The 23,328-nt window shown below is 38.5% G+C and overlaps 1 protein-coding gene across 4 annotated transcripts in view; it reads left to right on the top strand.

Moving 5' to 3' along the window:
* The window catches only part of HEPACAM2 (HEPACAM family member 2), a gene marked incomplete at both ends in the record, with an annotated part of 34,951 nt that extends 20,518 nt beyond the window's left edge, over window positions 1-14,433 (top strand). Inside the window, 6 exons of one of the 4 annotated variants that reach the window (XM_082633015.1) lie at window positions 5,774-5,899; window positions 5,988-6,012; window positions 6,105-6,142; window positions 7,516-7,589; window positions 10,595-10,704; window positions 13,543-14,433. In XM_082633015.1, the coding sequence (XP_082489141.1) occupies window positions 5,774-5,899; window positions 5,988-6,012; window positions 6,105-6,142; window positions 7,516-7,589; window positions 10,595-10,704; window positions 13,543-13,558 (389 nt within the window). Of the gene's footprint in view, window positions 1-5,773; window positions 5,900-5,987; window positions 6,013-6,104; window positions 6,143-7,515; window positions 7,646-10,594; window positions 10,709-13,542 lie in introns of those variants that run through there. The other 3 variants (XM_082633017.1, XM_082633016.1, XM_082633018.1) reach the window with 3 other exon arrangements.
* Window positions 14,434-23,328: the final 8,895 nt, after the last annotated feature.

Genomic DNA, 23,328 nt, shown 5'->3' on the forward strand with positions numbered 1-23,328 from the left:
ATGAGCATCTAGCATAGAACCACGGTGTCTGTCAGGTGGAGCCATAGTAGAGTGTGGAAATAGCATGGCCCCCCAGTAGGGCACCTTCATTTCCATAGGGACATGAATCAGCGGCTGTAATCAGCTAACAGATTGGATGGGAGAGATCTCAGGACTCCATTCTGATCTTGAAATAGACACTGACTGGAGCATACGGCTATCCTGTTTTAGGTGCAGTCTCTCAAGCAGCAGGGTTGCAATGGATACCACACCTCTTGCCTATATTTGCACTTAATATGTTATTTCATTTTATTTGTTTGTCAAAGGAGGGGGCAAGTAGCATTTGCACTAGGGCTTTGGTAAATGAGTCAGTCATGTTTAAATAATGGGGAGAGTGGCATGCTATGTGCTAAAGAGTACAAAACTCTCTGAAAGGAAGAATGGGGCTCCTGCAAGTATCCAGAACTGCACTTGGGATCCCTATACATTCTTTGTGGCAATAGGGTCAGAATTTCCCTGTTGACTTATTTTCAAGTTGGGCTCTAGAAATCCTTCTTTCTAAAATACACTTGCCTAGAGCTGACACAACGGCAACTGTGCCCCTTGATTTGATCCCAGAGATATCTGGCATTTTTATTTTGTGAATTTCAAATGCTGGACCTGGTAAATCTTGTGTGTTCTGGTAGAGAGAAGCAGTGCTTAGCATAGAGAGCCAAGATGCTCTAGAAGAGAAGGGGGCCCAACAGGGAAGATCATTTGTTCTGAGAAAAGGTCTATATTCTTCATTCTCCAGGGAAAGGACACTTGGCCTTTGCCATAGCCAAGGTTTTAAGCTAACAGGTGCTGGTCACCTCAGGGTGGTTCTCTGATGGAGGGCTAACAGAGGTCAAGGGAGAGAGAGGAAAGAGGGCAATAAGGAAGGAGTCTGAAGAAATAAGGAAATAATGGTAAAGGGAATGAGTTGGATCCTCTGTAGGACAGAATGTACAAATTCAGTCATTTTAGGAAACACAAAAGGGACAAAAAGGTAAAAATGGAGAGGGGAGGAGATATATCTTATATAGTGTGAGACATCCAGTCATTGTATGTTAAACCTATTACAAGGCCTCAGAATCATGGAAGTGCCTGGCAAAGAGCTGATGTATGCCATAGTGTAACTTCAGCATTAGAATGAGAAATACTCTGAAATAATACTTATTAGCATATTTTCAGGTTTAAGGGGGAAAAAAACAGCTGACACTATACTAAAATATTTTTCATTGTAAAGTTCATTGTTGAAACTGGACTAGAATAAATTAGCATTGAATTTTTTTTTTTTAGGGACTAAGGGATATTGAATTTTAGTGAAGGCAGTCTGGCTATCAAGAAATGAGAGAGTCAGAGCACATCAAATCTGGTGTTAGAAAAGGTTGGAGGAAAAACTGAATATATTGAGGGCTACCTGCCAATTATGAAAACCATTCTTGGGCTTCCCTGGTGGCACAGTGGTTAGGAATCTGCCTGCCAATGCTGGGGACACAGGTTTGAGCCCTGGTCCGGGAGGATCCCACATGCCACGGAGCAACCAAGCCCGTGCGCCACAACTACTGAGCCTGCGCTCTAGAGCCCATGAGCCACAACTACTGAGCCCGTGTGCTACAACTGCTGAAGCCCTCGCACCTGGAGCCCGTGCTCCACAACAAGAGAAGCCACCACAATGAGAAACCCGTGCATAGCAATGAAGAGTAACCCCTGCTCGCCACAACTAGAGAAAGCCTGCGCGCAGCAACGAAGACCCAGTGCAGCCAAAAATAAATAAAAATATAAATAAATAAATTTATTTTAAAAAAGAAAAGAAAAGCCTGTGGGAAAACCATTCTTTGACCATGGATCAACAGCAAAAAATTAAATTTGCAGTCAGGGAAAAAACTATGTTCCGGTCCCTGTTCTAGGACTTACTGACTGTGGCCAATATTTTCATTTCTCTGAAACTATTTCTTTATCTGTACCTATAAATGACACTTTAAGTTTCTTTATTATTTTCATTATTACTGATATGACATATCTGTTCCAAATACATGGGAAACAAATGTACACTTGGTTTTATATACATATAATGCGCATACATTTAATTGTGCATATCTGAAAATTGTGTAGTTTTGATTTTAGTATTGGATCTAAAATAAAGAAATAAGAGAATTCTCATGATAAAAGTGGTACCCAAATCATATGCTGTGTCTTAAATCATGCCATTTTATTATTTAGTATTTCTTAACAATTTTTTCTTCTTTATTACTTTGCTTTTGTATCACTGCTGGTGTCTCAAGAGACCATTCTGTTTGCCTTTATCTTATTGACAACCACAGCAGAGTATGGGTCCTTCTGAATTTATACTTTAGAAGCATGCACCTATATATATGGTCATTTTTTTAAAAATCTCAACAGATTTTAAAAGATTTATATCAAGCAGAGTATGCATTCTAAATAGAGTGGAATTTAACTAAAAAAATCAAGAAAGAAAACTCCCAGGCATAAGGAAATTAAACAGTATGCTTCTAAATAATCTCTAGGATAAATAAGAAATTGCAATGAATATTATAAAATATTTTGAACTTAATAATAATGAAAATACTTTTCAAAACTCAGAGGATGTTGTTCAGTTAATAAGATTGTCTACACGTACAAAAGTGATGGAGAAATTGTTAATTGTTACACTTAAGAAAGTGATGGAGATGATAATACAGATTAAATTTTAAAGTGCATTGTTTCTGTAGCCATTACATTACATATGGCGAAAAAAAATTGAGTTCTCCCGGTATTCAAAATCTATTTTCCAATTTAGCAAAGAAGTCATTCACATCGCTGTTAAATGAAATTCCAACGAATGTCATTGTTGTTTCACTTTCATCTTAGTAAATATCAGCCAGCGTTCGTGTTGAAGCTACACTTGTTCATCTATGATGTAAGCTATCTCTTTGCTGAATTGCATAGTAACCAAGCATTTATTTGAAGTCTAATTGTTTCAAAGCATGGTTGAATCTCACCCACAGGTTGAAAATGCAAGAGTTCAGCAAAAATCAACAAAAGCATTCCATGAGAATCAATTAGATATATGGAATTAACAATAAACAGTACTGCATATTTTATTATTAATTCTAAATTAGGCTACACATCCTTCATATCAGTAAAATTTATAACTTTTGTATGTATATATGTGCATATAATTCTTTTTGATACTCAGTTACTAGCATACCATTGGGTATAGTGTCCTATTTACATAAACTTCATGTAAAACTCTTTGGCTGCCTCAAATCATATAATATCTGAGCAACAAAAGAACTTAAAAACCAATCATTCTAGCCTCCTCATTTTACTACTGGGAAAATCCAGACCCTTAGAGTCAAGTGGCTCATTCAAAGCTGCCCAGCTCTTTAGAGAGAACAAACCTGTGAAGTAGGAGCACAGTATCTGAAGAAAGGCTAAGACCTCACACAGAGATCACCCAAATGCTAAAGTAGTTACAAACTAAAAGCTCAGCATTCTAACAGTGGGAGAATATAACTTTTCCTACAAATTATTAACCAAGAGAAAAGGAGGAAAAATAATATTTCTAATAAGTTTTGTGATGTTCTGGTCTAGATCAGAACCAATAAATTGCCATTCTAGTCCATTTTATACTACCTTGCATTTATTTCTTCCACCCAAAGCTAAAAGGAGTTTAACTTAAAATCTGTTTTAAAGCAATAAATATTACACAGCTATTGTAATCCCATAAAAAGAACATTTTAAGAACACAATTCAGGGGCCTCCCTGGTGGCGCAGTGGTTGAGAGTCCGCCTGCCGATGCAGGGGATACGGGTTCGTGCCCCGGTCTGGGAGGATCCCATATGCTGCGGAGCGGCTGGGCCCGTGAGCCATGGCCGCTGGGCCTGTGCGTCCGGAGCCTGTGCTCCGCAACGGGAGAGGCCACAACAGTGAGAGGCCCGCATACCGCAAAAAGAAAAAAAAAAAAAAAAAAAGAACACAATTCTCTGAATGCATATCAGAAATTTATAAATATACCATCTGAGATGGTAAAGATTTTTGGTGATGAAAAGCAACCTGCTTAAACTCTTAAGGACTTAAAGGGAATACTAGAACAGCATTACATGGGAAAATTAGAGGAGATATCATGATTTCCATGACTTTTTTTTTTTTTTTTTTTTTTTTTTTTTGCGGTATGCGGGCCTCTCACTGCCGCGGCCTCTCCCATTGCGGAGCACAGGCTCCAGACGCGCAGGCCCAGCAGCCACGGCTCACGGGCCCAGCCACTCCGCGGCACGCGGGATCCCCCCGGACCGGGGCACGAACCCTCATCCCCTGCATCGGCAGGCGGACTCCCAACCACTGCACCACCAGGGAAGCCCTCCATGACTTTTTAACTGGAGCTTAACATATATGATCTACACTACATTATGAAAAGATTCTGGGAAGATTAAAAAGTGAAAGCGTTGTAGGTAGAAAAGCTGAGAGAGTACATATAGGTCCACAATGAAAGAAGGGAAAGATTAAGGTTTCATCCTTATCTTGGCTGCTGGAGACCTCAGTAGAGGCTTTGTGGTGGAAGGCAACAGGGTGCAGGCTGGGTATTTATTGCAGAGCTGAGTCCGCACCATGTTCTTCACCACACCCAGATGCTCCAAGCTGTTCTCCACCACGGCAGAAGGGAAGTGCCATCCCATAACTTTCACTCCCACATTAAACTGGACAGAGACAGGCAACTGCCACCATTCATTTCCACATCAATGTCTGATTAACATGATAACATGGAAGACATCTGTTACTTGCTTTTGTGGGAGGCCACACAACTTTCCACTTTATAGATTAACTCTCTGACTAAGCATGTTATAGTCTGGAACTGGTGTTAACATTGCCATACTTAGTAAGTCTTGTCAAAACAGCATCAAAGTGAGGCAGCACAAAGTGTCAAGAGTCTGGGGGCACATCTGGACTCTGCCACTTACTACCTGAGTGACCTCAGGCAAGCCTCAGGTTCCCATCTCTAAGAGGGAATAATAATAATAACATTACCTCCCTAATAACATCGTTGTGGACATTCCATGGGTTAATACGTATCATGTGCTCTTAGAACAGAGTCTGATGTATTATAATCACTCAGCAAGTGTTAGCTTTTAGCACTATATTTTATATAGAAATATTAACAAAAGGAATGACTTGCAAAACACAGTGAATTGTAGTCAAAGGTGGGACTTTAAATGTCTTATTGACAATCACGCATTCTATTTTAAGGATTAAAATTTCTTTATTGGTCAAAAATTAGTAATTATTTGAAATGAACACCTCCCCTCCCACACCTTTAACTACATACCACTGCCCTAGAAAATCCACATACCTGAACAATGTTAAAAGAATGAGATGGAAAGAGAGATAGAGAACAGCCTAGCATCTGGGGATGTTTTATACAATGAGATCCAACAGATCCAAGCTAAATGCTGGTGAACACTATTGAAAAGTATGACATGAGCTATTTGCTACATCTAGTACAACATATTGGTATTATCCTGGACAGCTCACCACATTTCCAATCACAAATATCCTTAGAGAGTTTAGTATGTATTCTAAAATAAGTGCCTGCCTTCTGTTTGGTCTCACTCAGACTTCTCTCTCTCTCTCTCTCTCTCTCTCCCTATATATATATGTGTATATATATATATATATATATACACATTTGCAGTACTGTACTGTTTAGGATTTATTTATTTAGGATCAATTTATTATTGATCTTTAATAAAAATATATTTGTCTTTTTATTTAGGAATAGAGAAGCTTGCACAAAAAGGGAAATCATTGTCCCCTTTAGCAAGTATAACTGGAATATCACTCTTTTTGATTATATCCATGTGTCTTCTCCTCCTATGGAAAAAATATCAACCCTACAAAGGTAGGTTAAAATTTAAAACAAAATTTTTGAATGGTTTTATATGTGCACTAAAATGTATCTTACTGTGTTTTTTCTTTTTTGGTTTTAGTTATAAAGCAAAAGCTAGAAGGCAGGTAATGCCTATATTTCTATGAAAATAATTTTTCTCTTGAATGCTTTTTCCTCAAAGATTAAGACTGACAGAAACACCAATTTGTCTTTTCAGGCCAGAAACTGAATACAGGAAAGCTCAAACGTTTTCAGGTAATGGCTGGGCTGAGGGGGCTGTTATCAATATTAATGTATATTAATATATATTGTTGATATTAATTATATATGTAAAATGTACTATTGACATAACAGAATTCACATGAGATAACACTAACACTCCCTTCCCAGGATGACTGCCCTCACTTCACAAAGTTCTATCCCTTGTATTAGTTTTATGTAAGTCACACAGGTCTGTAAGATAAGCCTGAAAGGCACTTTCAACTCCATTTCACAGGCAAGAGAACTAAGGTTCAGAGAGACTGTCACTTGCCCGCCATCACTGAGTTCTGCTGAATCCTGTTCCATTGATCCTCTTACTATTTTGAAAATGCCCAAGGGTTCTCTCACTACGTCAGTTCCTAAAGCAGATACAGTGCTGGCAGCTCCTTCCCAGGGAGAAGAGGAAGGGGAGGTCCCACAGGTTTGCTGCTTCCCTGTCCCCAGCGGTGCCCCTCACTTCTGACTCCCTACTGAGTTGTTGTAAGTTAACAGTGGGGCTTTTGCTCAGGCCTTGGAGTCAGAGGAGCTGGGTTTCTATCCCATCTGTGCCACTTTCCCCCAATGTCACCTTGGGAAAATTAATTATTTTTCCTGACCTCAACTCATCTATACAATAGAGATCATAACTTCCCCTCAGGGTTGCTCTGAGAATTAAATCCAGTAATGTAGGTGGAGTGCCTAATACAATGCCTGGATGCTCAGTAAACATGGGTCTTCTTCCTGTTGTCTAGTCCTTTCTCACAAATGATAAACCGTCAGAGTTCAGAAAGGCCCCAGAGACCACCTGATTCCTCCCAACCACCCCATTCCTGTCATTTTACTGATGATAGTTTAGGTGACATCGGACCTGTTTTCTGTTTTGTATGTATGGGCAGCAATAGTTGCTTATTTATTCTTATTAGTCCTGGTGGACTCTGTTAGATCTAGCAGAGTACAGTAGATATTATGAGTGGATTAAGAGCTGCTGTGATTGACAGATTGAAGCCTTGGTGTTTATGTCTCTGGTAACTGAGAGTTACAAAGGACAAGGCTGCCCACATGTGTTTGTATAATATATATATATATTATATGTGTATATATATAATATATATATATTAACAGTGTATTAATATATAATACACTGTTTCCACGTCAGACTTTAAGAATAATTGTCCCAATTCAGTTTCAATTCTGAGCTTCAACAGGAGTGATTTCCAATACTATTTAGTGGCAGCATGACTATAGGGGATTAAGAAATGTTAAATTGGTTTTGTACACATACCACTTGAAGCAAACCATGAAGATAAGTTTTATAAAGGTTTTTCTAAAAAATAGCAATAGCAATTTGAGGCATTTGGTTTGTAAGTAGTATTTGTTTTCCATTTCAGGCCACGAAGATGCTCTGGATGACTTTGGAATATATGAATTTGTTGCTTTTCCAGATGCTTCTGGTGTTCCCAGGGTTGGTTTTCCTAGTGGCCGATTAGCCCAGAAGTAGCATTCTGCTTCACCAGAGGTGTAAGCAGCATTCATTTAAGCATGTGGGCAGTGTGGTCAAATGGCTGCATTACCCTCAGCAGTGTTTACCTACTCTGTAATGAATGACATTGCCGGATCTGGGGAGCTAAAGCATCTTTCTCAGCCTCTATCAATAAAGCTAACACAAATAAGGAAGTTACAGGAATTCATAAACATTCTTTACCTGGTAAGCTCAGGGAAGAGAGAATTAACTAGGTTGAAGGTCAAGAGAAGTGAATAAATAGGGGTCCAAGAGACCCTGGTTTAAATAATTCTGCATCACTTTGATGACTGCAGCGTGTCACTTCACTGACTCTCTCTGTTGCTCAGTTTCCCCTTTATTTCTTCCTCATACCTCATGAGGACATTGCAAAGACAATTGATTATACCCTTGAAGGTACCTTATGCTCTTCAGAAGGAAGGTACCATATAAACCCAAAGTATGCAGGTACATATCTTTATTTTTTCCTAAAGGTGCGTGAGATGTAAGAGCGGGAACTTTTATACAGTTGAAGCCATTTTTTTCAGTCCACACAGACAAGGTCTTTTAAGCAATCAGTTTTGTTTAACAGGCAAGCAGAATGTTTCTCTGAGCTAATCAGCTCATTAACATTTTTACAGATTTATGTACAACCGATCTTTCCTCTGTTTCCTTATTCCCTTATGATAGTTCACTTAAGGAAGGGGTCAGAAACGGACTACTTGCCTCTGGGCATTTTCATTTCCTTTTTAAAAGAGAACTATCAATATTTGTTGTTAGGGATTGGTTACCTCACTTGTTCAGAGAATTCTATATAAGATTCTAAGTTTCAAGCAGTAAGTTACCTGGCCACAGGCTTTAGTTCTCAAATGCCATGTGAGTAATGGAGGGGGATTGATTGGATTTCATCCTCCTATGGGTGAGTCGTAGCGCCAGTGCCCACATCACAGATGAAGAGAAAAACTGCATTGCAAAAGCTTTGCAATGTCCTATTCAGTGTCAGGCAGGATTGGCTCACCCTTCACTTCTACAACCAAAAAGACAAAAATAAATATTTGGTGGATCAGTTATTTCAAACAGCTCCTCACCATGGCAGAAAGCACCCCTCTCAGGTGTGGCTCTTAAATGGGAAAGCAGGAAACTGAAGAGCTAATAAGACTTAAAAGTGAATTTTGAAGTCAGTTTTTATTCCTAGGAATGCATTGGAAAGGAGTGAGATCTATGTAGGAAACTTTAAATTTAGCCTTGCAATTAATCAGTACTCAGTTTCAAGATTTTACTGAGCGGACCTCTATTTGCTCAAAACGCCACAGTTCTAAAGAACCTGAGGCAGAGAAATGAGTGCTTGATTACCTATCAGAAGCCCCGCTTATATCTGTCGTAAGTAGAATAACTTGACTTGGAACTATGCCCATCTTCAATGCTGAGAACTCCTGAGGAATCAGCTGAGGTCCTTCATTGGCAGTTCCAGGTGCTTTGGGAAGAAGTGAGAAACCAACACCAACAACTCAAGGAGCAGAAGGACCCGGACATGAGTAGGAGGATCTGTGTGAGAAGCAGCCAGAATGGCAGTTATGTGTGAAGATTAACAGCTAAATGCAATGGTTTTGAGAAGAAAAGGAATAATAATAACATTACCAAGATCTCAGAATTGAAGTTAAGAAGGGAAATAAATTGATTACTAACTTTTTGAGTTTTTAAAAATCAGAATCATCTTTTAGCTTGTCGTGGTACATGTACAGATGCGTACTCCTCCTCTCCCTACTTACTGTACATTTCATTGCCCATTTAGCACTTCTTTTGGGGAATTGGACAGAAAGCAGTGGCATGAAATGAACAAATTTATTACTTGCTAACAAGCCTAATATTAGGTTAGTTGAGTAAGTTAGTCATTATCTATAGATTGCTTTTATCATAGCCCCTGAACACCTCTATACCAAAGAAAATCAAGAGTTGATCTTAAGTAAAAACTCTAAACCAAAATCCCCTTGACACAAAAATGATAGGATGAATCACCTATTCAGTCCTAGGATAAATAGCCTACGACTGCCATGAGAGCTTTAACAAGTAGAATAGAAACAGGCAGTTTCCAGAAAAATCTAAGGCTAAGATATTCCAAAGTAACCTAGCAGGTCAAATGAGATAAAGAACTCTTCAGATGATTTATCAAGGGCAAAGAGTCCTCTAGGTGGATCTGTATAAATATAAAGGACTGAAAGTGGCCAGAAGTACAATGAAAATAGAAAGAGTTTGGGATGAGGAGGGGAACCAGACTTTAGCTAAGTAATTGGAAAACAGTGTTTACAAGAATAACAGTATCAAATATAAGGAATAGGAGTTAATGAAACATGGATGCCAATTTCAATAAAATACATGTTGATTTTAACCAGACAGACATACACTACTGTACTTTCCACATTCATCCAAGCCTTACTTTTTAGAGCCCATTACTGCATTCAAACCAAAACATCTTCTTTTGTGTGTTCTGTATTTCTTGGTACTGTCTTTACTAACTTGCAATGTGATGAAGGCTTCTGGCTGTAAGTTATTCTTTTTTTCTAAACCACCCTTGCACACATGATTGGCAATTAGTGTCAGAAAGGTAAGACAGATGTAATATAAAGTATAGTAATATATGCTCTTTGATTCTAAGCTATCCTGATATCTTCTCTTTTGCTATTTTTTTCTACTGTATTTCCTTTACAGTACTGCCAGCTTTTTTCTTAAATGGAGAAAAAAAGTGATAGTTTGTCCAGCTATTCCTCTTCTGACCTCATAGCTATGCCACTGCAGAAACTACCATAGGGTCAGTGCAGGGAACTGTAGCAAGGAGGAAATGGATATTGAAGGGAAGTTAAATAGTTCTAATTTTCTAATCTTCACCTCTTCCAGTTGTTTTCAACTATGCAACGTAGTGGGAATACTATTTACTAGTCTGCCAATTTTTTTTAACGTGCCACATTTTCTAGATGCCAACGAGATCTGTTCCAGCCTCTGATGGTGTACCAGAGCAAGATTTGCACAGTACAATTTACGAAGTTATTCAGCACATCCCTGCCCAACAGCAAGACCATCCAGAGTAAGTATGAACTTGCATTTGATGATGCTACGTTGAAAGGACTCAGCATTCATCCCCAGCTGTCCCCAGAGTTTATTGAAAGGCTCAGAAGAAAAAAATGTTAAAACAGGAAATTATAGTTCCTGTACATTTGAACACACTTTCCCACCTGAAAATAGTTTTAATAAATAAAACAGGCTAACACACAAGTATCTTCTGGGGCCATGTACTTCGGCCAGTGGACCAGATGCAGAGCTCTAGAATCCAGCAATTCCCCCAGGGAATCCACATCTTGGTAAGAAAGGGGTCTTTAGACCAGTTCTCCAGCCATCTTGGTTATCTTGATGATTTTCCAGTGACTGTGGTGGTTTTAAAGCCAGTGATCTATCACTACAAATAGGACCAGGAAAAAAACGAACCTGCAAAATGTGCCCAACAGCGTCACCATCAAATGCCCACCTCTCACAGATTCAAAGCAGTCTACTCCCAAGTGAATAAAACCACTGGCCTCACACCCAGAGAAGTAAAACTTAAGCTGAGGCCAAAGCCAGGAAACTGCTTATCCAGTTAACCTCGGGGCTGACACCAAGCAGTCGCCTTCCCTTCCCATTTGTGGAAAACTAAGCCTACAGCCTTTTGAAATAATGAAATGAACTTCCCTTTTTTGTGGGCTGTAGCTGCCTGCAGGCATAACTGCCACAAATCATCTTCCATCATTTCTTTATTTGTCATTCATTGACTTTGAAAAGAACATCAATAACCACACACAGGAACTTCCCCTTTGGCAAAAGAAACACTTCTAGTGAAGTAATTCATGCACACCTCTGGGTAAATACCAAAAATAACAGCTAGCTGTGGATGAATGCATGGGAAACGGTCTTCCGGGGAGGAGACCCAGTCCTGGGGGTACTATGCAGTCATTTAAGGGCTAAATAAGTGGCGAGAGCACCTCAGAGCACCCCATCAGTGCATTCCTTCTTGTCTCAGGGAGCCTGGAGAAAAGGGAGTCAGGTAAATTAGGAGCAGACTCTGATGGAACTGGGAGCTTCTGGTTTGAAAAGAAAAGAAAATTGCTTTATAGCATTATGTTACTAATCTAATAGAACACAATAGTGGAATGTTATTCCATGACAGTTAAAAAAAAAACCTCTCTAAAATGATATCTAACCCTCTTTACTTTGGAGAATAGAAAATGAAGGGATATTTTTCTCTGTTAAACATAAGGAATATAAAGAATTTTGAGAATATGTCTGCTTCCTAATTTTAAGATTGTATCCAATCAAAAATGTTACCCTACTTAAACTCATTTGTTTTTCTATATGTCCTTTATTCTATGTATCTATTTTTCCAGTTAGCCTGCAAACAAACCAAATGAAAACTTGAGGTTTATCTTTTAAGACTCCTAACAATGAAATAAATGATGATTTTAAACTGTGGAATATGGCAGCTATAATTTCAGAGCACCAGATAAAGTAATTTGGTGGGTTTTGCATGTGAAAAAAATGATTCCTTAAATTAAAAAAAAAATCATCCTCTGAAATTAGACTGCTTTCAGACATGAGCAATGTATTTAGAATTTTGTGGGAGTATAAAATTTGATTTCAGAAATAACCTTTGAAGGTTGAAAATAAAGCAGAAAAGCTCTTTTTCCAGCACATAAAGGACTATTTAACTGGTGTTGAGGACATGCTCCTTCCAGGGGCAGTCCATGCAAGAACTCCGTCATACTCCAGCCCCAGTGCCTTCCCCTCCCCATCTCCATAGCCTCTCTCTTCTCACCTCCTTCTGCCCCATCTTCTGAGGAAGTTGCCCTTTGTGTGTCTTTGTCTGGACTTCACCTCCATCCTGAGATGTCTTCCCTCTCTGAATCTGCCTTCTCTTTTCTTCTCTTTCTCTGAAGACTGTCTCCCTTCTCTCTAATATCTCTTTAAAATTTTTCCTCCTCTTTCTCCCTTCCAGCTCATCCTAAAGAGGAGCCAGCATTTTTACAAGTGTTGTTTTCCTTGAATACAGATGTGTGTTACCTATTCTGAATTTTAAAAACAAACAAGTAGAATATTTTCTCTTTATTTCATTAGAAACTGTTTTGCACTTGTTTTATTTACAGTCAATCCACAAACATCTCCAGGTCATTAACTATGTCCTAGGGACAGAGATTAAATAAGACTCAGTCTTTTAAAGATTTCATAGCTTAATGGGCTCCTCTTTGCTTATTTTAACTGAAGATCAATGATCCTCAGTAGAATAAATATTCCTCAATAGAATAAACATTCCCTAAACATTCAGAGACTCTTTTTCTTTCCTATGGTTTTATTCTCTAGGTCCAATTAAATTCAAAGATCAATTTCATGAATAATGCAGTATTATAGGTGGTTAGTGAATCTCCCCCATTCCCAAAGTAAATGTGCCAGGTCTGGGTGAAGAACTGTAATTTCCTGCTTTCTTTTACCTCTATTTGACAGTTGGTTCTGAGATAGAAACACAGCCAAAATTTTTTTCCTTTGGCTCTTAGACTATTCTAGCAGTGTTGTTTTCATTACTACATGCATCTATTACCTAACTGAACTGGTGTTTAACAAATTGGTAAGTTGGCCTGTGTTCATATTCTGCTACTCAGCCCAGTTATTTGTTTATTGAACTTATGGCTACATTTATTTAAATGCTGTCTGTTGACCTCATTAAATGTTCTTGGAACAGTTTGTTTTGAACTCAACTTGCTCACAGAACATCCGAGTAAGTAAACCTTTTAGTTTCAAAAGGAAATTATCTACAGAATTTAGTGATTGCTTACTCTTTATACTTATTGGTTTGTAAATGTAATTTTCTTAAACTAGTTAAAAACACTCATATTATTCACAGCTGTGAAAAAGAATAAAAGAATTTAAGGTTCTTCGACCTGTAGACCTGGAAATCTTTAGAACATTTTACACGTCTCTTCGCCAGGTGAGCATTCATGGGCAAAGCAATGCATTGAAGCGAAATAATGAAAGCACATATTGAGGAAAAACAGTGAAAATGTATATTCATCCGGAATCAGTGAAGGAATCAAACCCGATACCTCTTACTCATCACTCCTTTTAATGCAGAATAGAGTCATTTATAAAAATCAGGGCTTCACTGGTGGCGCAGCGGTTGAGAGTCCGCCTGCCGATGCAGGGAACACGGGTTCGTGCCCCGGTCCGGGAAGATCCCACATGCCACGGAGCAGCTAAGCCCGTGAGCCATGGCCACTGAGCCTGCGCGTCCAGAGCCTGTGCTCCGCAACGGGAGAGGCCACAGTAGTGAGAGGCCTGCGTACCGCAAAAAAAAAAATCATACTGCAGGTTTTCCAGCATACACACAATGCATTGTGCTACAGAGGAGCATGGAGGGGAAAGAGTTCTCAGCGGACAGTCTTTATTGCCCTGACGGAAGGAAGAAAAGGACGGGACTTTCCAATTACTTTTTTGGTATCAAGTTTCCTACAGAGCTCAATTAGTTCTAATCTATATGTTCCATTTCATCAGCATTGACACTATCCTATCTAACCTACAAATGTGGAAACCTTATATTTGTAAAAATTTCAGCAGGCTTTGTTTTATTAAATTCTCATTACTATTTAGATTGCTATATATTTTTATGTCATTCCCAAACTTCCTTCTTGCTGTTTGTACCACAGAATAATAAAGATGATTGTCACAAAAGCAAGACTGTGCCTTCTAGGTTGTCAATCACCAATGGTGTTTTTGAAAAGACGTAAAATGCTGAAGGAAATGACTTAGAGTCTTATTTTTATTTTTGTTCAAAGAAAGATGGATTCAAATAAATTATTCTGCTTTTGCTTTTATATGGCCTTGATTCTTTGTATTTTAGAGTAAAAATTTTACATAAAATAACATTATAGAATTAGATTTTTTATCCTTATTTCCCAATGTGCATCATAGAGAGCTACTAAAATAAGACTCTTGCACTCACATGACTATTTACTTTCAGGCTTGAATTTTTTACTTTATTGAGTTGTGGATTATACTTGTATATTGCTGTAGTTTAAAAAATCAGTTAGAAACCAAACAGTAGAATTAAAAAACACCACTTTATATCCCCCAAATGAAATAACTGATTCAGATAACAATTACCATTAGTCAAGACTGCTAGATAAAAGGTACCAGACAAAACTACTAAGGGTTAGGTTGCAGAAACTCTGTGAGGGAAAGGTGATCTGAGACCTAGAGAGAAGCAGGTATACAGAGTGGCACGGGTAACTCTTCAGGGTACAGTGCGGCCCAGGGAGTGGGAATGGAGGAGTCATCTGAATCTTGTAGATCTTGAAGATGAAAGATTATGTAAATTTATGTTTACTGACATTGGCTACAGACACTCTGACCTGCCAATGCCACTCTTTAGAATTTTATTCTGGCTAAATAAAGGTAGAAACAACCTAAATATACAACAATGGGGGATTTTAAAATGACATTAGTGACATTAGGTCCATACAATGATTCACCTTGCAACGATTAAAAAAGAAGAAATACGACTATATTTTCTGACTTTAAGCTACGTCTCATGGCCTATTATTTTATACAGGAGAAAGAAATCAAAAGAATAGCATTTCTTGCAAATCAAAACTACAGTGAAGTATTACCTCACAGTGGTCAGAATGGCCATCATCAAAAAGTCTACAAAAAATAAATGCTGGAGAGGGTGTGGAGAAAAGGGAACCCTCCTACACTGTTGGTGGGAATGTAAATTGGTGCAGCCACTATGAAGAAGTATGGAGGTTCCTTAAAAAACTAAAAATAGTTACCATATGATCCAGCAATCCCACTCTTGGTCCTATATCTGGAGAAAACGCTAATTCTAAGAGATACATGCACCCCAGTGTTCATTGCAGCACTGTCTACAATAGCCATGACAAGGAAGCAACCTAAATGTCCATCAACAGATGAATGGATAATGAAGATGTGGTATATATATATACATACACACAATGGAATATTACTCAGCAATAAAAAAGAATGAAATAACACCATTTGCAGCAACATGGATGGACCTAGAGATTATCATATGAAGTGAAGACAAAGAAAGACAGAGAAAGACAAATATCATGTGATGTTGCTTATATGTGGAATCTAAAAAGATGATACAAGTAAACTTATTTACAAAACAGAAATAGACCCACAGGCATAGAAAAGAAACTTATGGTTACCAAAGGAGAAAGGGAGGGAAGGGCCGAATTAGGAGTTTTGGATTAACATATACACACTGCTATATATAAAATAGATAACCAACAAGGACCTACTTTATAGCACAGAGAACTCTACTCAATATTTTATAATAACCTATAAGGGAAAAGAATCTGAAAAAGAATATATATATATGTATAACTGAATCACTTTGCTGTACACCTGGAACTAACACAATATTGTGAATCAACTATACTTAAATTGAAGAAATAAAATTTTTAAAAATAATAAAAAAGAATAGCATTTTTTAAAAACATATTTCAAGTGAACCACTATATTTATACTATACCTCCCATATTTTCATAGAAGAACATGGTGAAAGAAAAATTAAGACTAAGTCTTAGAACCTACCCTATCTTCTTTCCTGGTTTTCTTTCTCTACCACCATTACATATTTTTCTGCTGGAAAAGTCTATCAGTTCCACCACATATATTTTCTTCTACATTTGGTAAAAAAAAAAAATTATCTAATTAGAAAAGGAATCCCTGCCCATTGTTAAATATATATATATATATATATATATACACTTGGAAATGCAGAAGGCTAACCATAAGACAATTAAAATCACCTGTAGAGAGTAGCTCTGAAATATTCTCATGACCAAAATAAACAAATGTAATTATGTGAGGTGATGGATGTGTTAACTAACCTTATTGTGGTAATTATTTCATAATATATACATGTACCAAACCACCACACCTTAAAGTTATACAATGTTATATGTCAATTATGTCTCAATAAATCTGGATAAAAATTTAAAATCACTTGTAATCTCACCTCCCAGAAATAAACTGTTAGCATTTTCCCAGGTTAGTTATGCATATGTTTATTCCTACTCCTTCCAGTTCCAGAAAGGATTTATGGTAGCTCATATAAATGCATAATATAACAAGATAAAATACACCCCCAAAAATAAAGGTGATAAAGAAAACAGGATGAAGGAAAAATGAGAGTTTACAAAGGCAAGGCGAAAGAAGAAATGAGGTTAATAACTAGTATGATGAATTTCCCTTCATCTGAGAGTATTGTTTTATACCACTGAGATCATGCGGCATATACAGGAGGATGTCTAAGGAGGGGCCTCTGTGCGACTTGTTAGTTGTCAGAGCCAAAGAAAGGGTGAAATCTTACTGCAGGGCTAGGAGAGAGCAGGTCAGCTTTCCCAGTCACCCAGTCACCCCAGATACATCTATCTCTCCCCTCCTTTCTCAAGTTTGAATCCCCTCCTGGAGACCACGTGTCTTCTTACTTGTAGAGCAGACCCTAACTACAATGAGCTACTGCTGCATCTCTGTGTTCTCTTTTCTAGACCCAACTCTGGGACACTTTAAAACATAGACAATCTTAAACAGCCTTTTAATAGGTAATAATACATTCACATGATTCACAAATCAAAATCCTATTAAAAGTATGCACTAAAATAACTGGTTTTTATTAGTTTTTGGTTTTGGTTTTGGGTTAGGCTATTTCTTTGTATCCCTCCAGACTTTCTTACCACAACCAAGGGAAATACAAACACATATACTTATTTTTTTCAAACTCACTTTTCAATCACTTGCTATTTCTCTCACTTCTGTGTCTCTCTCACACACACAAAAACACACAGACTCAGTGCATGGTTCCACTCAAAGCAGCAAGGAATTACGGAAGGGAGAAGTGTGAAAGGATCTAGAATCCAATTAACTTTTGCTGTCACTGGTGGGTAACACTGGATGACTCACTGCTTTTTTAGTAAATGGGGATGAAAATCTTATAAATTAATCAAGATTTCCAAGGGAAATGATGAACCAACCCAGATGTTCACCTAATTAACAAATTAATCTTTAAAAACCAGCCTAAAGTTCTTTCCTTATTACTAAACATAATCTTGGCTGTTGTTAATTAAAATGTTTAACTTCATATTACTGCTTCTAACTTGGAATAGATTCATATTCCTCCTGCTTATTATTTTGAAAGAGTATATCCTACTGATAGACTTTTAAGCAAAAATTAAAATACTTATGAATAAAAGTTTTCCTTGTTTTTTGACATTTGTGCACTTCCATATTAATAAGGCAATTTCAGTTAAAATAAACTGCAAAATACACTCTAAGATGATTTATGTGATCCCTCAGTTTTATAAGATCATGCACCTTATAAGGTTCTGTTTAATAAAATTGAATGATAGCATAGTACATGGCATATAGGTAGCTATTTTACTATGTTATTAAAGATTTAACTTATTTTTAGAAAGTTTTAATTTTCTGCTTCTGTATGCTTCTACTTCTGTGCATCCCTGTGAACTTCTCTGTCATTCTTACATATTCCTCTAAAGTTCATGTTCATATACATATGAATGTGTATGTTTTAGTTTCATAAGGCAGTAAGAAAGCAGAGATTCCTTTCTCATGAGTAGGCAGAAATCAGACACAGCACTTGGATTTAACACTGGTACTCTCTTTCCTTCTCATCTGCCAGGTACACTTTTTACTGGAATTACCGTGTTAACCTTGAAGTTTACAAATACTTTTACATCCACTACCCCCACTGATCTTCACAAGAACCTTGTGGGCTAGAACAAGCATGCCTGCTTTACAGATGAAGGGACAAATACACAGGAAATTAAAAGATTTGCTCAAGTCCCTTATATAAAATGTATTTGTACATAACCTACACAATCATCTCCTATACTTTAAATCATCTTTAGATTAGTTATAACACCTAACACAATGTAAATGCTATGTAAATAGTTGTAAACACAATGTTAGTGCTATGTAAATAGTTGCCTGCACTGGCAAATTCAGGTTTTGCTTTGGGGAAATTTCTGGAAATTTTTTTCTGGTGTCTTCAATCTGTGGTTGAATCCATGGATGCAGAACCCACAGATATGGAGGGCTGACTATATTTATTTGGTTTTTGTTTGTGTCTGAGAACTTTCTCGTTTGAATATGCTCCTGGGGAAGATGACAGCTCTATTGCTCACCACACAATGGGGCATAAACTGGCAGATGGTTCCTGTAGCAGAATTCCACTTTAGGTTGTTGGCAGAGGCTTTCTGAAGCTTCAGAGCAGTCAGTTGCTTAAGTTCTACAAAAACCAGTTGTCTGAAGAGGTGGGGACTTCAGAGACCATGCCCCCATGACAGCCAGCTCTTCTGAGTGTCCCATATGGCATCCATCCCATTATATGCACTTTAGAACACAGACAATAAATGGTTTTTGAATTGTAATGAATTGCATTACCTATGCTTTGTATATTTAATGAAGACACCAGGGATAGGAGGCAAATAAATTACTGTTTCCAATAGTCTTCCAGTTCTTTGAGATTGACTCTCAGGGCACTTGATAATTTTGGGAGCCATTTTTCCTTGCTTCCTGGACTTGGATGCCTGTTTCTTTTCCCAGGTTAGGGAAGTTTTCAGCTACTATCACTTCAAATAAGTTCTCTGCCCCCTTTTCTCTCTCTTCTCCTTCTGGAACTCCTATAATGCTTGATGTTATTCTAGAGGTCTCTTAAACTGTCCTCATTTTTTAAAATTCTTTTTTCTTTTTTTTTCTTTTTTGTTCAACCTGGGTGATTTCCACTATCTATAAGTCTTCCAGTTCACTGATCCACTTCTCTGTATCACCTAATCTACAGTTGATTGCTTATAGTTTTTTTTTCTGTTCCTTCAGTTCGGTTTAGATTTTCTTCATATTTTCTAATTCTGTTAAAATTCTCAGTATGTTCATCCAGTCTCCTCCCAAGTTCATTGAGCATCTTTATGATCATTACCTTGAACTCTTTGTCAGATAGTTTGCTTATCTCCACTTCTCTCAGTTATTCTTCTGGGGTTTTATTTTGCTTCTTCATTTGGAACATACTCATTTGTCTTCTCATTTTGCCTAATTCTCTGTGTTCATTTATATGTATTAGGTAGTTCAGTTACATTTCCTGATCTTGGAGAAGTGGTCTTTTGTAAGAAACATCCTATGGGGCCCAGCAGCACACTCCCCTCTGGTCACCAGAGCTATATGCTCTAGGAGTACTGTGCCCCCTATGTGGGCTGCATGGGCTCTTCAGTGTAATAGAGACAACTACTGTGGGCACGCTGGGGACAGGGCTGGTCCCTGGCCCGGTGGCCTGTGAGGTCCCGCCTTGTGCAGTGGCTGTGGGCCCACTGGAGGGCAGGGTAGGCTTTCGGTGCATTTTGCTGTGCAGCCAGGTAGCATGCAGCTACTTTGGGCAGCTGGTGAGTGGGGCAAGTCCCCAGCGCCTATAAGATAGAGGGAGGATTCCAAAATGGTGCTTGCCACTGCAGGTGTCATCACAGTAGAACGAGCTCTCAAAAATGGCTGCCACCAGTGATTCTGTCCCCCAAAGGAGTCCTACTTACTTCCTGCCTCTTTGGAAGTTTCTCCAGGATCAACATGTGGGTCTGACCCAGGTTACTTTCAAACTAATGCTGCTGTACTAGGACTCAGAGCATGTGAGATTTTGTGCGTGCCCTTTAAGAATGGAGTCTTTGTTTCCTACAGCCCTCAGCTCTCCTGAACATAAGCCCCACTGTTTTTCAAAACCAGACATTCTGGGAGCTCATCTTCCCAGTTCAGGACCCCTGGGATGGGGAACCCACTGTAGGGCTTGGACCCCCACTCCTTGGGGAGGACTTTGTGATTGTGATATTCCTCCTGTTGTGGGTCACTTACCTGGGGATGTGAGTCTTGACTATATCCCATCTCGGCCCCTCCTACTCCTTGTTGTGACTCCTTCTTTATATCTTTAGTTGTTTAGTTGTGGGAAATAGTTTCTGCCAGTATTCATGTTGTTCTCATAGATAGTTGTTCTGTAAGTAGTTGTAATTTTGGTGTACCTGTGAGAGGAGGTGATTTAGGGTCTTCCTACTCTGCCATCTTGGGGAAGCTCTTGAAATAATTTTAAATAAATAAAATAACTTTTTTAGTTATTAGGTTATAAATGTAGAAATGTTAAATGTTATTTAAAAATACTAGTGTATTTTTAAACCAAACACTGTTTTTTTGCCCAGTCCTGGTTGTCTAATCTGTAATGTGAGAGGGATGACCAAAAAAGCTCTTTAATTTCCTTAAATTCCATGACTTATCATTTTATTAATTACTACAAAATCTATATCTGCTTAGCAGACATATTGAAAGGTCAAAGTTTTTTAACCAAGCTGCTGCCTTTGCTAAAATAACTGAAAGAGGAGCTAGTCATAAAGGGTTTGTTTTCTCATCTAAGAGCTCAGCATGGCACCTCACTTGTACTCTTACGATTTTTATGCAGTACTACTTAGTGTAAGCACCAATAAGTGATTACACACAGTGTACTGTGATGTCAGTGAACTGTCCACAATTTTTCCAGTCATTATTTTTGATTTTTTTTCTTTTTCAAGTTATATGTTTAAAGGAAGGGAAGAAGAAACCAGCCTAAACACCAATTCACAGAGCATCAGTTAAATACTAGTTACATTGAGTTAGGGCACTATGTAACTATTAAAAAGTAAGTGATAATAACGAGGGAAAATTCTGTACATATTATTAGCTGCAAAACAATATGTCACAGGTCAGTTTTATGGTATGATTCCTTATGTAGATAAAAAATTTTATATAAAGAAAATATTCAGGGCTTCCCTGGTGGCACTGTGGTTAAGAATCCACCTGCCAATGCAAGGTACATGGGTTCGATCCCTGGTCCAGGAGGACCCCACATGCCATGGAGCAACTAAGCACGTGAGCCACAACTACTGAGCCTGCGCTCTAGAGTCTGCGAGCCACAACTACTGAGCCCACCTGCCACAACTACTGAAGCCCGTGAGCCCATAGCCCGTGCTCCGCAACAAGAGAAGCCACGACAATGAGAAGCCCACGCACTGCAATGAAGAGCAGCCCCTGCTCACCGCAACTGGAGAGAGCCCGCACACAGCAACGAAGATCCAAAACAGCCAAAAATAAAAACAAACAAATTAATTTTTTTTTTTTGCGGTACGCGGGCCTCTCACTGCTGTGGCCTCCCCCGTTGCGGAGCACAGGCTCCGGACGCGCAGGCTCAGCGGCCATGGCTCACGGGCCCAGCCACTCCGCGGCATGTGGGATCTTCCCGGAGTGGGGCACGAACTCGTGTCCCCTGCATCTGCAGGCGGACTCTCAACCACTGCGCCACCAGGGAAGCCCCTTAATTAATTTTTTTTAAAGAAAATATTCAGTAAGAAATATACTGAAGTGTCAATGGTAGCAACCCCTGGAAAGAAGAAAAGAGTAGTGGGTAGAAAGGCTTGCATTTTTTCTTTTTCACTTTACAGAAAACATATAAACATATTTCTTTTTCACTTTACAGAAAACATATATCCCTGCTTGATATATGTTTACAATTTTAAAATGGCAAAAAGCATTTAATAAGGAGAACCTAACATTTTAATCACACATCTGCCTGAAATTCCATTTGTTCGACAGTGTTCTGTCCTCTTCATTTACACTCTTTTTTCTTTTCATTTTCCTTGTCCCTTTCCTCCTGATGTTGCTTCTTTTTTTCTGCTTTCATTTCTCCTTGTTGCATTTCATGTCCTTCTGCCTTTAATTTCCTTTCTCCCTTCCCCCAAGCTGGATCCCTGAAAGGTAAAAATCACAGAGTGTGAACAGGTGACATTTGTAATGGGGAGTGGCTCTGAGTATGGCCCAGGGCTCCCCAAATAGAGGATTTGGGACTAACTGTGTGATTCTGGCCACTTGAGAAGAACTGTGGCCAAGATGGAAGGACATCAAGATTCAGAGCCTGGCAACGGAGATATTTAAAACAAAATTATATTGATGAAACCTAGAACTTTCTTTATCAAAATATGTAGATTTGACTGTAATGGCCTGCCTGCTTCTCCAGCTGGGTTGTAAAAGAAAGAAGAAGGGTGAAACCTGGAGTGAAGGAGCCTCATCACCAAAAACAGACAGAGCTGTTTGTTACCATGGCAACTTCCAGGTTAGTCAGAACGGTGAGTGAAAGATATTACATATTTGGCGTCTTGCTTCTTATGGCTAAAAGTCTATGTCATTGAATTGAATTGAACTGAATTGAAGTTGAACTGAAGCACGTTGCTTTGGAACACAAAAGACTAACCTGAGGCAGAGGCCTTTCATGGATTCCCTTAATTTATTGTTCAATGTATTGTGCAATATATACCAACCTCTGCCGGGCATTTAAAATATATTCTCCCTATCTCTCAGAATAATTATATAAAGCACTATCCCTACTTTATAGATGAAGAAACTGAGGTTCAGAGAAGTTGGGTCATCTCTCCAGTGTCATCAACTAATGAGTTAATGTCTGTGTCACCTCTAGCTACCTCCTGGCCCAGTCCAGCAAAGACTGCTTTGTGAAATTATATGGAAGGCTTCATGAGGCCATGTGTTTATTTACAATGTCCCCAGCTAATGCCTCTAAGTGCTAAGACAATTT

This window comes from Mesoplodon mirus, assembly GCF_964341445.2.
Source record: "Mesoplodon mirus genome assembly, chromosome: 9".
Taxonomy (NCBI): domain Eukaryota; kingdom Metazoa; phylum Chordata; class Mammalia; order Artiodactyla; family Ziphiidae; genus Mesoplodon; species Mesoplodon mirus.